At 36.3% G+C, this 14145-nt stretch overlaps 1 protein-coding gene and 1 long non-coding RNA gene across 5 annotated transcripts in view; both read right to left on the reverse strand.

Annotated features, from left to right (window-relative positions):
- Positions 1 to 448: 448 nt before the first annotated feature.
- Positions 449 to 14145, reverse strand: part of LOC127841980 (nuclear hormone receptor HR96-like) — a 189319-nt gene continuing 175622 nt past the window's right edge. For 3 of the 4 annotated variants that reach the window (XM_052371234.1, XM_052371233.1, XM_052371232.1), the window contains one exon: positions 449 to 13390. In XM_052371234.1, coding sequence (XP_052227194.1) covers positions 12899 to 13390 — 492 coding nt within the window. In that variant the 3' untranslated portion in view covers positions 449 to 12898. The remainder of the gene's footprint in view (positions 13391 to 14145) is intronic. The other variant, XR_008031447.1, reaches the window with a different exon arrangement.
- Positions 449 to 14145, reverse strand: part of LOC127842002 (uncharacterized) — a 128741-nt gene continuing 115044 nt past the window's right edge. Inside the window, exon 2 of the long non-coding RNA XR_008031451.1 lies at positions 449 to 3555. This is a non-coding gene — a long non-coding RNA (uncharacterized LOC127842002). The remainder of the gene's footprint in view (positions 3556 to 14145) is intronic.

The following is a 14145-nucleotide window of genomic DNA, read 5'->3' on the forward strand; positions in this document are numbered from 1 at the left end:
TTTTGACCCGGCAAGGCCCATGTTCGAACTTGGCCTAGCCATCATGTAGATACAACTTCTGACCAAGTTTCGTGAAGATCGGATGAAAACTACTTGAATTAGAGAGCGGACACTATGCTGAATGTTTAAAACGCACTAAGTGACCCCGTGACCTAGTTTTTGACCCGGCAAGGCCCATGTTCGAACTTGGCCTAGACATCATGTAGATAGACTTCTGACCAAGTTTCGTGAAGATCGGATGAAAACTACTTGAATTAGAGAGCGGACACTTAATAGGACCGACAGACAGACAGACCGACTGACCGACCGACCAACAAGTTCACTCCTATATATCCCCCTAACCTTTGTTTTTGGGGGTATAATAATAACATATATAAATCTGATGACTAGATTTTGCACTCTTGGCCTTGGACCATTTAGCGACGGTTGCATGAACAACTGTAACACATTTAACATGTACAATACCAATGTTTAATTAATAACGACTACTGTTGAAGAATGACGAGTGATTGAGCAACTCTAAAACAATATCTCTGTATGACCCTCAATATGGGAAAACAGGGTTTAATGCAAGTGGGTACATTGACATCCCAGATTAGCCTACGAAGTCTGCACAGGCTCATCAGAGAAGTTTCTGATAAGCCTGTGGGGACTGCACACGCAAATCTGGAATGAAATTGACAAACATGCACACATGCATTAAACCCTCTTTGCTCAAAGCAAGGCTTTATATAATGGCAGAACAGATAATTTAAATGTCTCAGTAACATGAACATGTGTAACAAGCATATACTAATAAAATATATTTAACAATCTGTACACAACAGACTCAGCTGCAGCAGCTTTTATAACTACCAGTAACAGAGATTGAAGCAAACTACACATTGACATGTAGTACAGAAATGATTATTATATACACAAAGCTGAACATCAATGCACAAACACATCTCTAGACCTAGACCTTTCAAACCACTTGCAGACACATTATTATTTAATGAAACAAGTTATAAATTATGCAGTCTGTATGTCTTATATTTTATATAAAACAATCATTGCAAAGGTTAATTTTAAACTTAAAACCCCCTGGTATTTTCATGAGACATTTTGTAGGAAAATACTACACGATTTTAGCAGAATTCATTATTTACAGAATTTTACACTTACACAGGCTAAATATTGCTAAATCGTGAAGCAACATAACTATTTCATTAACAAATTGAAATACCAAAGGCCTTTGGTCATCAACATGACATGAAGTTCCAGAGTATGAATTCTACAGTTGTTTCATACACTTAACATACCAGTTTTAGGTTTCATCATAAAAGACCTTGACCAATGAAACAATACTTTATTTATCAAAAAATATTTATATCAATTTTCCTGATGTCATGACAAATATTATTGGCCTTAATTATAATATACAGAAAAAAGGTTTGAAAACAGTTAAGGCTTAAAAAATAAAATACATTACCCAACAGTCTTAAGGTCATAATTAAAGTTATCAGAGCATCTCAGGTCTGAAAATATAGTTGGTGAACAATGGCCGACATATTGAGAGGTATCACACACACACTACAACACATCACTAATGGCACTCGTATCATAGCACAAATGTTAATAAACTGCTGCGCCATGAGCGCATGATACGCCCGTCGTTCGCCAATGAAGTAGTAAGGTAATAAATAACCCTTTGAATCATTTTTTTACTTCAGTTTATTTAATGAAATCACGAAATTTTGACGAACAAAGTCGCATAACTCTGGAACGACAATTCAGAATTCCGTCAAAAATGAAAGGGGATCAGGGTTTATGAATATTAAGATTGTGTTAAAATTTGAAAAAAATCCATCGAAGGATATTTGAGCTACGGTAGGACATTCAATGAAATCACGAAATTTTGACGAACAAAGTCCCATAACTCTGGAACGACAATTCAGAATTCCGTCAAAAACGAAAGGGGATCAGGGTTTATCAATATTAAGATTGTGTTGAAATTTGAAAAAAATCCATCGAAGGATATTTGAGCTACAGTAGGACATTCAATGAAATCACGAAATTTTGACGAACAAAGTCCCATAACTCTGGAACGACAATTCAGAATTCCGTCAAAAACGAAAGGGGATCAGGGTTTATCAATATTAAGATTGTGTTAAAATTTGAAGAAAATCTGTCAAAGGATATTTGACGTAGCGTACGACATTAACAGACGGACGGACGGACGGACAGACGGACGGACAGACGGACGGACAGACGGACGGACAGACGGACGGACAGACGGACGGACGCGGGGTATACCATAATACGTCCCGTCATAGACGGGCGTATAAAAATGAATGTTAACAATTAATAATAGTCCCAGTGGAATGTCATTTAACATTCCCATGGATGAATAAGGAGCAGGAGAAGTTTCTAATGATATTAGATTCACCAGCTTGGCCTTAAATGCTATACATGTATTACAGTCTGAAAACTTCTGGTAATAACACACACACACACACAAAAACACAATACACAATAGTGTCAATACATGTACAATTGTTTTTATTAACAAGAGCACCGCATAACAGGTGCCAACGCTTGACTGCAGGTGCAGTTTTTAACAAGGGCTGTTTGTAAAACATGCATGCCCACCATATGGGCTGTCAGTTGTAGTGGCAGCCATTGTGTGAATACGTTTTTTGGCACTGTGATCTTGACCTTTAACCTAGTGACCTGAAAATCAATAGGGGTCATCTGCGAGTCATGATCAATGTACCTATGAAGTTTCATGATCCTAGGCATAAGCTTTCTTGTGTTATCATCCGGAAACCATTTTACTGTGTCAAGTCACCGTGACCTTTGACCTTGTGACCTGAAAGTCATTAGGGGTCATCTGCGAGTCATGATCAATGTACCTATGAAATTTCATGATCCTAGGCATAAGCGTTCTTGAGTTATAATCTGAAACCATTTTACTGTTTCAGGTCACCGTGACCTTGGCCTTTGACCGAGTGACCTGAAAATCATTAGGGGTCATCTGCGAGTCATGATCAATGTTCCTATGAAGTTTCATAATCCTAGGCAAAAGCGTTCTTGAGTTATCATCCGGAAACCATTTTACTATTTCGGGTCACTGTGACCTTGACCTTTGACTTAGTGACCTCAAAATCAATAGGGGTCATCTGCTAGTCATGATCAATGTACCTATGATTAAGTTTCATGATCCTAGGCATAAGCGTTCTTGAGTTATCATCAGGAAACTATTTAACTATTTCGTCACCATGACCTTGGCCTTTGACCTAGTGACCTGAAAATCAATAGGGGTCATCTGCGAGTCATGATCAATGTACCTATGAAGTTTCATGATCCTAGGCATAAGCGTTCTTGAGTTATCATCAGGAAACCATTTTACTATTTCGGATCACCGTGACCTTGACCTTTGACCTAGTGACCTGAAAATCAATAGGGGTCATCTGCGAGTCATGATCAATGTATCAATGAAGTTTCATGATCCTAGGCATAAGCGTTCTTGAGTTATCATCCGGAAACCATTTTACTATTTCGGGTCACCATGACCTTGACCTTTGACCTAGTTACTACAAAATCAATAGGGGTCATCTGCAAGTCATGATCAATGTACCTATGAAGTTTCATGATCCTCGGCCTAAGCGTTCTTGAGTTATCATCCGGAAACCATCTGGTGGACGGACAGACGGAGGGACATACAGACATACGGACCTACATGAGCAAAACAATATACCCCCTCTTCTTCGAAGAAGAGGGGGGGGGCAAAATAAATGAAAGCTTGTCTTTTTTTTTAGAGGTCACAGTGACCTTGACCTTTGACCTAGTGACCCAAAAATGGGTGTGGCGTCTGGAACTCATCAAGGTGCAGGTACATATGAAGTTTCAAAGTTGTAGGTGGAAGCACTTTGATTTTAGAGCACTATGTGCAAGTTTTAGCACGACGACGGAGGACGACATGACGAGCTGGGTATGACAATACCTCGGATTTCTCCTACCAAAAAATTAGCATCTTAATATAGACTTAAAAATAACTAGAGCTTTGACACAGACGTGACGTTTACCCCCACATGCCGCATTGACACAGACTATTTTGCATGCTGTCTTCACAAAACAAGAGAAGCTAATTTATGGCGATTTTTTACGAATTACTATGTCATTATCATTTATGGCCATTATTGACCTTTGAACTAAAAGTGTGACCTTGACCTTGGAGATATCGACATAATTCTTTCGTGCAACATACCTTTCAATGATGGTGAACAAATGATTTTAAAATGAACAACATAGATATGGCCCGGACAAGCACATTTATGGCCTTTTTATGACCTCTGAACTCAAAGTGTGACCTTGGCCTTGTAGATGTCAATGTCATTCTTTCGCGTGACATACCATCCAATGATGTTGAACAAATGTGCCAAATAATTTTTAAAACCTCACAATGAACGACATAGTAATAGCCCAGACATTATCTCATTTATGGCCATTTTTGACCTTTGAGCTCAAAGTGTCACCTTAACCTTGGTGATATCGACCTAATTCTTTGGCGTGAAACACCGTCCAATGATGGTGAACAAATGTGCCAAATGATTTAAAAAACTCACAGTGAACGACATAGTTATTGCCCGGACAAGCTCATGTATGGCCATTTTTTACCTTTGAACTCAAAGTGTGACCTTGTCCTTGGAAATATCGTCGTTATTTTTTTGCGCAACACACTATCTAATGATGGGGAACAAATCTGCCAAATGATTTTAAAATCTCACAATAAATGACAAAGTCATGGCTCGGACAAGCTCATTTATTGCCATTTTTTACCTTTAAACTCAAAGTGTGACCTTGACGTTTGAGATATCTACGTAATTCTTTCGCGCGACACACCGTCCAATGATGGTGAACAATTGTGCCGAATGACTTTAAAATCTCACAATGAACAACATAGTTATGGCCCCGACAAGCTTTCAGGACAGACCGACAGACAGACAGACTGACCGACCGACAAAGTGACTCTATATAGCCGCCATTACCATTGGTAATGGGGATAGCCCCCATTACCATTGGTAATGGGGGTATAATTTTTATAGTATACGACAAATAAAACTATTTAATTATACAGACTAAATAATGAAGTTGTGGCCTTATTTAGTTTCACAAAATTTGTTGTTCTTCTTCAGTAATTATCACAAAACCACATTGAATAAATCTATAACTTTAAATGCACATGCATTTCATTAATAAAATAAATAAGCAATCTTTCCATTCACACAATGTTAACCTTTCACTGTGTGAAAACATACAATGTGTTATCATTACACAGTGCACTACATGTTCAAGCTAGTGACTTACATTCCAATAACAACTAAAATTGTATTAGAGTTGCCACACATATCATTAATGTCTATTTGTGTTTTGTCCACTTAAAGAATGGGCAGTGCTACAGAAACAGTGTATTAAAATACTTAACCACTGAAAAAACACACTACACTAAAACACACACTTGGTGTTGCAAATAAACTTAACTTGAACATAACCAAGGATAAAACATGACCGACATAAAATGTGACAAATTTTGTAAGCATTTAACAGTTTTTTCTGTTAATAACCACACTGCCCTATCATCACATACACATTGAAAGCCAATAAGCCATTCTGGCTCTTGATGGCAAAAATTCTATGTATAGATAAACATCACTTAAATAGTGTATAACAGAACATGATTTCTTGGCAATACACTTACAACAATGAGCACACAATAAAAATATTTCAACACCGGGGTTCACACTCAAAGAGATCCAGGCAGTTTTTATGCCACCATTCTGATGTTGATTTCAAGTGGCAGTCATTAGAGACTAATTTATTTTTATGCATTTAAAAGTGACAATAAATGGGGACTGGACTTTGTTGTTGATATTTTATAGTGACAGTCGCTGGTGACATCATTTAATTCTAGTTAAAAATGACAGTTAATGAGGTTTTCGCTTTGTTCTTGAGAGTTTCAGTCTGGATTTTGGCCAAGAAATCTTACCATGTTACAAAAGATATTGTAAATAAATGTAAAGTATGCACCTAATATGCTTCCAAGGATCTGTCCAGGCTTATAATAAGGGACGACACTGTCCCATCTGTCCAGGCTTATAATAAGGGCCGACACTGTCCCATCTGTCCAGGCTTATAATAAGGGCCGACACTGTCCCATCTGTCCAGGCTTATAATAAGGGCCGACACTGTCCCATCTGTCCAGGCTTATAATAAGGGACGACACTGTCCCATCTGTCCAGGCTTATAATAAGGGCCGACACTGTCCCATCTGTCCAGGCTTATAATAAGGGCCGACACTGTCCCATCTGTCCAGGCTTATAATAAGGGACGACACTGTCCCCTTAGATGGAATATTTCGTTACCAGGAAGTCTTATCTCAATGAAAATCCAGTCATCCCTGATAAGCCATTGTGGCTTGCACAGATGAATCCAAGAACACTTTATGCACATGCAGTAAGATGGTTATAAAAACGCCAAATTTAATATAAAAAACCCCATCAAAATTGCTTGAATAACCATACAAGTGATATAATATAAAATCTAGAACAATAATGCACAAACAAGAAAGGACCAAGTGCATGTGAAAAAAGTACAAAAACCATGTCAACTCTAAGATTGGTGTCTATCTAAACCATGTCAACTCTAAGATTGGTGTCTATCTTATTCTAACTTTAAAGATGTATAACAAAGTATGTAACATGTGCCCACAACATAGGGTGTCCGATGCAGTTGGAAGGATTGTTCTGTGCATACTACTTAAAGAAAATTATAAAGAACTAATAAACTATAATGTACTGTTCAGGGTACTTGCAAATGCTTTAATTAACCTTTTACCACTTAAATACTATTTTGACAAATTTTTAATCTCTCAGAAAGATACATTTATATAAAGACCTTTCTTACTAGATTCAAATTTTAAAGGCTTCATTTCTAAAAGTTAGATACTGATGAGCAGCAAACATCATGAAACATGAACAGACTGCGAGTCATTTTCCATTTGTTTCTGCGAGATAAAGGGTTAAGAAATGTTATACATAAACCTTTATAAACTAAAGAAATACATAATTTCAAATTTTTGATGATTTTGCACACAGAAAAAATACCAAAATAACATAGATCTTTTTTTCTTACACGGAATAAATACAGGGATAAGACTGTATGGTCATACCAGCTGTAAATTCTTTGACACAATCTGTTATAAAATGTTAATGCATTATACCATAGGATATGTGAGTTCATGGATGCAAGAAGCCAATTTTAAAGTGTTCCACAATGTGACACAACCTAAAATAAATGCAAACCAATTCTAAGACTTCTTTAGATACCAGGACATTAATTTTTTTGTAGAAACACTTTTAATTATTAAATTGTGAAAAAACATTTTTCCCCCTAAATTTGCAAGATCCAGAGGTTTTCTATTTTGCTTGTACCGGGTAACACTGATTGGTGGTCCTCTACCATTTGGTAATTTTGTATATGACTTGCAGTAAATGAGTAGAAGACTAAAGATGATGATGCACACTTTATATTAAACCCTTACCCTTGTATTTCAGAGGAAAATATTGAACAGAACAGAACACTTTGAACAAGTATTAATGAGGGTCACTCATGGATTGTTCCTTAATAGTTACTTTGAAGTCAATAGATGAGAAAAGAAGCATGAAGATGCAGACACACACGATCTGCCAGACAACTGACAGTATCCTAAACCCTTTGCATGCTGGGAAATTTGAAGTCTGCTAAAAAGTTGTCTGCTGAATTTCTAAAAGTAGCATTTTCTTCGAATTTTTGCAAAGAATACTATCAGAATAGTAAACAGTTTGGATCCTGATGAGACGCCACATTCTGTGGCGTCTCATCTGGATCCAAACTGTTTGCAAAGGCCGTCAAAATTCGGTTACAGCACTGAAAGAGTAAAAGCTTCCCATGAGCACTATGTGCTCAGTCAAGTTAAAAATGCACCAGACAGTAATAGATAACTAAACTAAGTTGAAAAAGCATTAATTATGTCTTCTCATAAATCATGCTCAGTTTTTCACATTTATTATGCTGTGATAACTACCTATGCATCAAAATGACTTCAAAGACTAATGGCTTGTCAAACCATAATGCTTACAGCGAGAAAACAAATACAAAAATATCAGTTAAAAAGATAGAGTGCTTTTGAACACAATTTCAAACCTAATTGCCCATTTCATGTCACAAGAGTACTTAGGCTAGAAAGCGTGTGACAGAAATTCAACCTGAGGTGATCAGCAGGTAATGTAGTGATTTAATGGAGGGAGAAGAATTACATAAATATTCTGATCTTGAGCATTACAGGGTTGTAGTGTACTGTGAACACAATTAACATTTACAGTTGTGTGACAAGAAAACTAACTTTTTAACTGTTGAGTTGACTTTGATTACTGTTAAGTTGATAAAGCTTGTTATTTTTTTAAAGTACATAACACAGTCATGCTGTGTGAAATAATTAACTGTTGAATCTTAATGGTATAATAAAGTATTATAAGTATTGCTTACAGTTGCACCAAAATTAAGATTATAAAACATTGTGCACACTTTTTACATAATGTCAAGACTTTTCACTTCAAACGAATGTCTGAAATGTTAACAAAAGCTAATTAATTTGATGAAAAAATGATGACAGAATGGATGGAAAGTGGTAACAATAAACATCTATTTTGCTGAACCCACATCAGACAAATGCTTTACACTTAAATTTCCCGCTCAAAATGAAAGTGAAAATGGACATATATGCAACCAGTATAAAGCCAGGAAATCCCAGTCTGTTAAGTTTCATGCTGTTAGCTGCTCATCAGTATTTCCAGTTGAAAATGATGGCTTTTGAACTTGAAACTCATAAGAAGGAACTACAAACAAGTCAAAATGCATATGTGAGTGGTGCAGGGTTAACCACAAACAGAAATAATTTACCATCAGACAAATGCTTAAGCAGCTGAACAACATCTGCAGAGCAGTTTACATGAATAGCTGCTCCGTCACAATCTGGTACCCAGCTTCCATCCAGCCACCCTTCCAGCTCCTGAACAAACTGCATAAATTATGTCCCATCACTCTCTGGTACCCAGCTTTCATCCAGCCACCATTCTGGCTCAAAGCTATCACTTCTTAAATCATGCTCAATCACCTCCTGGTACCCAGCTTTTGCCAGGCCACCAGGCTCCCCGACTATCGCTCGATAAATCACACGAGAAACGGATCCAGCAGCTGTCACTCTAGACATCCAAACATGTTCATATTATGCAGCCTACAGGACTGTGGGCACATTTCCTATAACATTATAGGTGGAACACAGAACAAAAATGCAGCAAAACAAATTGCCATCTGCGAAACCGGTATGCTGGGTTTGATTTTTGGGGATGATTGTTGTCGGAAATTTTAGAATTGAGTGTATATGTGCATGTTTTGCATTGTGCTGAATTACAAAATATTGGGCTTGACACTTCTTGGGTAATTAGGCTTTGGGCTTAGAGTAATATCTTGTCTACAAAATATATGTCAAGAGGCAAATAGACTACAATCTTTGTCTGTGAAGACAAATTGGCAAATTTGAGGTAAGATAAATGTAATTGGCAATGGTAGCATAATGCACTACACACATCCAATACTGTCTTGTCCTAATCCAATAGACTAAATAGTGTAAGGTAGAATTTAAATGCCTTTTTAATTTTTAAACTTATATGTGGCAAAGATCACAAAAATCTGAAGTTATAAATCACAAGTAAATGCACCGGTTTTATTTTTTTCCGCATCACATAAGTTGAAATTGCAAAACAATTATTCATTTTTGCATTAAGAAACGTTGCTTTTCAAAAATGCTTAAGATCACATCATTGCATTGAAGAATATGAACATTTACACTAATTGGTTCATTTAATGAACCGTACGATAGCTAATATGGCCTTAATTACACTTTAAAAACAAGGCTATTGTCAAGCAATATGGTCCCCTACCGGCTCCACCATTGTCAGAAATTCCAACATTTTCAGGACTGACTGACACACAGAGCGCAAACCATAAGTCCCCTCCGGTTTCACCGGTAGGGGACAATAAACACTTAAAATATAATCAGTGAATGCACATGTGATATACCAATCTATATGATGTATTTTATACAGTTAGCCAATACATTTCTATACTAATCTGGAATGTTTGGGGGTAAACAAATGTACTTACAAAATTGCAAAATTTCAAGTACAAATAATAAATTACACCAGCATATTTGACTACATTACTCAGCACACCCCATATTTGGTTATACATATTAAATGTCAAAACACCTTATTCTGATTGCTATCTTTGATTGACTCGGTGAAGTAATTACTAAGCAAATATTATGATGAAATCAGAGGGATTCAGAGTGTCTCATTAACCCATTTATGCCTAGTGGACTCTCCCATCCTTCTAAATTGGATCAATTTATTTCCTAAATTAGGGATGTCTAGTATATTTATTTCTATATTTAGAATATTTCTTACAGAAATTCCTTTAAGCAAACAGCGCAGACCCTGATGAGACACCACATCAAGCGGTTTTTCATCTGGGTCTACGCTGTTTGCCAAGGCCTTTTTTCTAGACGCTAGGCATAAATGGGTTAACATACCAATCTTAAAATTCTACAATTAAACAGACTGGTAGTGTTATACACATTACCAGAAAATTATTTAAATGAAGAAATAATTGAAGCATAGCATGCATGAGAAAGGTGACAAAACACTGTACAATAAGATAAAAAGAAGCAAAATGAAACAATAAATACAAATGGTAAAACATTATATTTGCATGTAAACCTGTGTGGCACATTCCTGAATGTAAAAAATAAAATGTACAGTACAATTATTACTAACTTTTACATAATTTCATTATGTAATGTACAATTATTCTCGTTCTATATACCATAACCCAATTATGTTACTGAATTAATTTATTGCATCATCCTTTTTAAAATCATTGGACAATTTTTTTGTAACAAACTGTCAACATTTTTTTCTAACAATTCAAAATCTTTATTTATTATGTCACAAAAAACATTTAACTTATGAGGTTTGCTGATATTTGCGAATGGCATATTTGAAATGGATCTTGCATCACTGCGAAGTTTGGCCAAAGAAAACATAAACAATACAACAGAAGTAAAAAAAAAAATTATGAATCAGTGGTTGTGAAGTATGATTTGTGCTCCATATAACATATATGCCCTCATATTTAGTAAATGTGAAATACATAAGTGTTTATACTGCTATGCAGGTAAGCTATGATACATAGATCGATAGGATGTGTGAGGTAAAAAGTCTTCCATGAGTTGTCACAGAGCCAAACTGAACCAAAGACCGTCTGCAATGATATTATTATGGCAACCATATAGTTGTGTTTGTGGTGTTTATGGCAAAGGACATGTGACCAAACAATGCCTTATGCCAGATTGGCTTCCTGTGAACATTAAAAGGTTTCAGAGGTTAGTCCATTTTAAAACAACATCGCTTAAAAATAATAAAAGGCAAGATCATGATGCTCGGCCATAAAATTAATTTTGTTATAAATTTGCAAAAGGAAGATAAACCATTTCTGGATTTGTAAAAGCTGTATAAACAATGCAACATTCTCGCATAGCCGATGTAAAAAGAAATTAAGGAGACCAGGTATATTTCATGGAATATCAATTTATTTATTTCGGCAGAAATCAATTAATAATCTCTAACCAAGAAATCACTAAATATCTATAATGTAATCACTTATTAATCTCTAACACAATCACTTAATGAACTCAACTGGATATCACTTAATATTCTCTATCCAAATCACTTAATAATCTCTAACCCTTGCTGTAGAATCAACCATGTCTTCTGCTGAAAAAAAACTAGTTCCGAAAAAACAAGATGTCTCCATTTGATAAACGAGGAATGACATGTAGCCCTCCAAGGTAAATGCAGCTGCTGAAAAAGTCTGAGAATCTGACTCCTGCAGGGCCTAAACCACCATGCAGCATTTGGCATTATGCAAGGAGAACCACAGTCCAGTCACATCTCTGTGAGAAAAATCAATCCAGGCCACATTTAATTTTGTAAGCTGCCATAAACCACCAGGCAATTTGTTGCCATTGCTGAACAGATACATCCAGAGTTTGACCTACCGATTCCTACATTTTGACGCACAAATTCCTTATCATGCTATCGAGTTTTTCAGTGAATGTAAATTATTGTCAAATGGGTTGTTTATGTTGTTTTGAATCTGAACTTATTGTAACCAATGAAAAAGTATTATTAAAAAACATGTATGAAACATGTCCTATGCTTATTTATATACTGCTCTTCTATTGAAAAACTTGAGGGTGACTGCACTCTTTGAGCCTGCATGTATATGTATAAAGGAATATAACATGTTATATATCATATACTACCCATACATTTATTATGAGTGCAATAAAACTACACAATTTTGCTATCAGTTCAACAGGACAAAAAAAACAACAGGTACGCGGCCATTTGTAGATCTGTTATAATGCACAGTTATACATGCTTAAAAGTTTTTATATATATTTATATATAAAAAACAAAAACATTTTCAGCATAAGTTCGTTAGCACTCTGATGAATAACGTAAATAACTCACTAATAACAATAACTAACATCAATTATCCCAATTCGAACACTGAAAACAAGGTGCCAATTTAAACAGGGCACCCTGGAGACTCCACACGTGGTGCAGAGAGAGACGTCAAATACCCCCTAGAGATCATTTTTCCACTGTCAATTCCTGACTGAAAAACCCGAACCTGCCTGACGAATCAAATACCCTAAAGTCAAGGGCTCATAGGTCATTAACACCATTCAAGTTCACTTTTGCAGATTAAACACCTCGATAAGCAGTGGTTCCAGTTTGGAGATGTCAAGATTCGACGCTAGTTTGGCACTGGCGTCCCCGATACTCCTCACCTCGAGCATCTTCTTGAGTAGCTCCGGATACAGTCTCTCGGCCTCGACTATGGGCATCGTGGATTCCAAGTACAGCTGCAGCCAACGCGTGAATTTGTCCTGCGTCTGTTTCACGGACTCTGTGTTCTTCAGGTTTGCCCGATCCGGCGAGAAGATCTCGATGACGAACATTAAGGTCATTACTGTCCGATCACTTCGCGTCAGCTGATGAAGTCCCTTCACGAACTGAATGTGATCAGTGTACATGCTGGAACCCAGGTGCTCCTTTATGATGGAGGGATCCAGCTTGATTTCCCCCGACTCTTTGGCCTGCTGTTCCCGTACTTTCCACTTGAGATTTTGAGGATCGAAGCCCATGGCTGATCGCAGGACCATGATTTCCATTATTCCGCCCTGAAATATCAAATAAAATGTAAAATACATGAATAAATCATGCTTATGTTTGTACCAGTACCAAAGTTTGAGGTTTTGTCATCAATGTTTTCTTAATATGTGCAATATGTTAAAACATAAAGACGCCCATAGTGGCCCTAGACCACTCACCTGACGAAAGTTATTTTTATTTTTTTTATATGTTTTAGTTTGATTTTCAACACTTAACCCTTTCCCACTTAGAGGCCATGTGAAAATGGCTATGTGCAAATAGCATAAAACCAGAAAAGCCTGCGAGTAACTCGCAGTCTATTCAGGTTTTATGCTGTTTGCTGCTCATCAGTGTCTAAGAGTTGGTAATGAAGCATTTAAAATTTGAATCTAGTAAGAAAGGTTTTTAATTAAATGTAACTTTCTGAGGGACTACAAATGCGGTAAAATTCTTATTTACGTGGTTAAGGGTTAACCAATTTATGATTACTGTGAGAGTATTCAATTTTAAGATGAATGAGCATACATTTTTCCCTTTTTTTAAATGAAAATTAGCCCATGTAACAAACTGTCTATTTTAATTCCAGTACATGAATATTTCATGATGGATAATTATTTTCTACAGCTTGACCTAGTGACCTAGATTTTGTACCCATGTGACCCAATTTCTTACTAGGCCAATATATCATTAGGACAAATATTCACCCAAATTAATGTCTTTCTATGCCAATATATCATTAGGACAAATATTCTGACTTAAGTGTGTTCACAAGTTAATGTTGATG

This window comes from Dreissena polymorpha, chromosome 8 (genome assembly GCF_020536995.1).
Source record: "Dreissena polymorpha isolate Duluth1 chromosome 8, UMN_Dpol_1.0, whole genome shotgun sequence".
In the NCBI taxonomy this organism is placed as follows: domain Eukaryota; kingdom Metazoa; phylum Mollusca; class Bivalvia; order Myida; family Dreissenidae; genus Dreissena; species Dreissena polymorpha.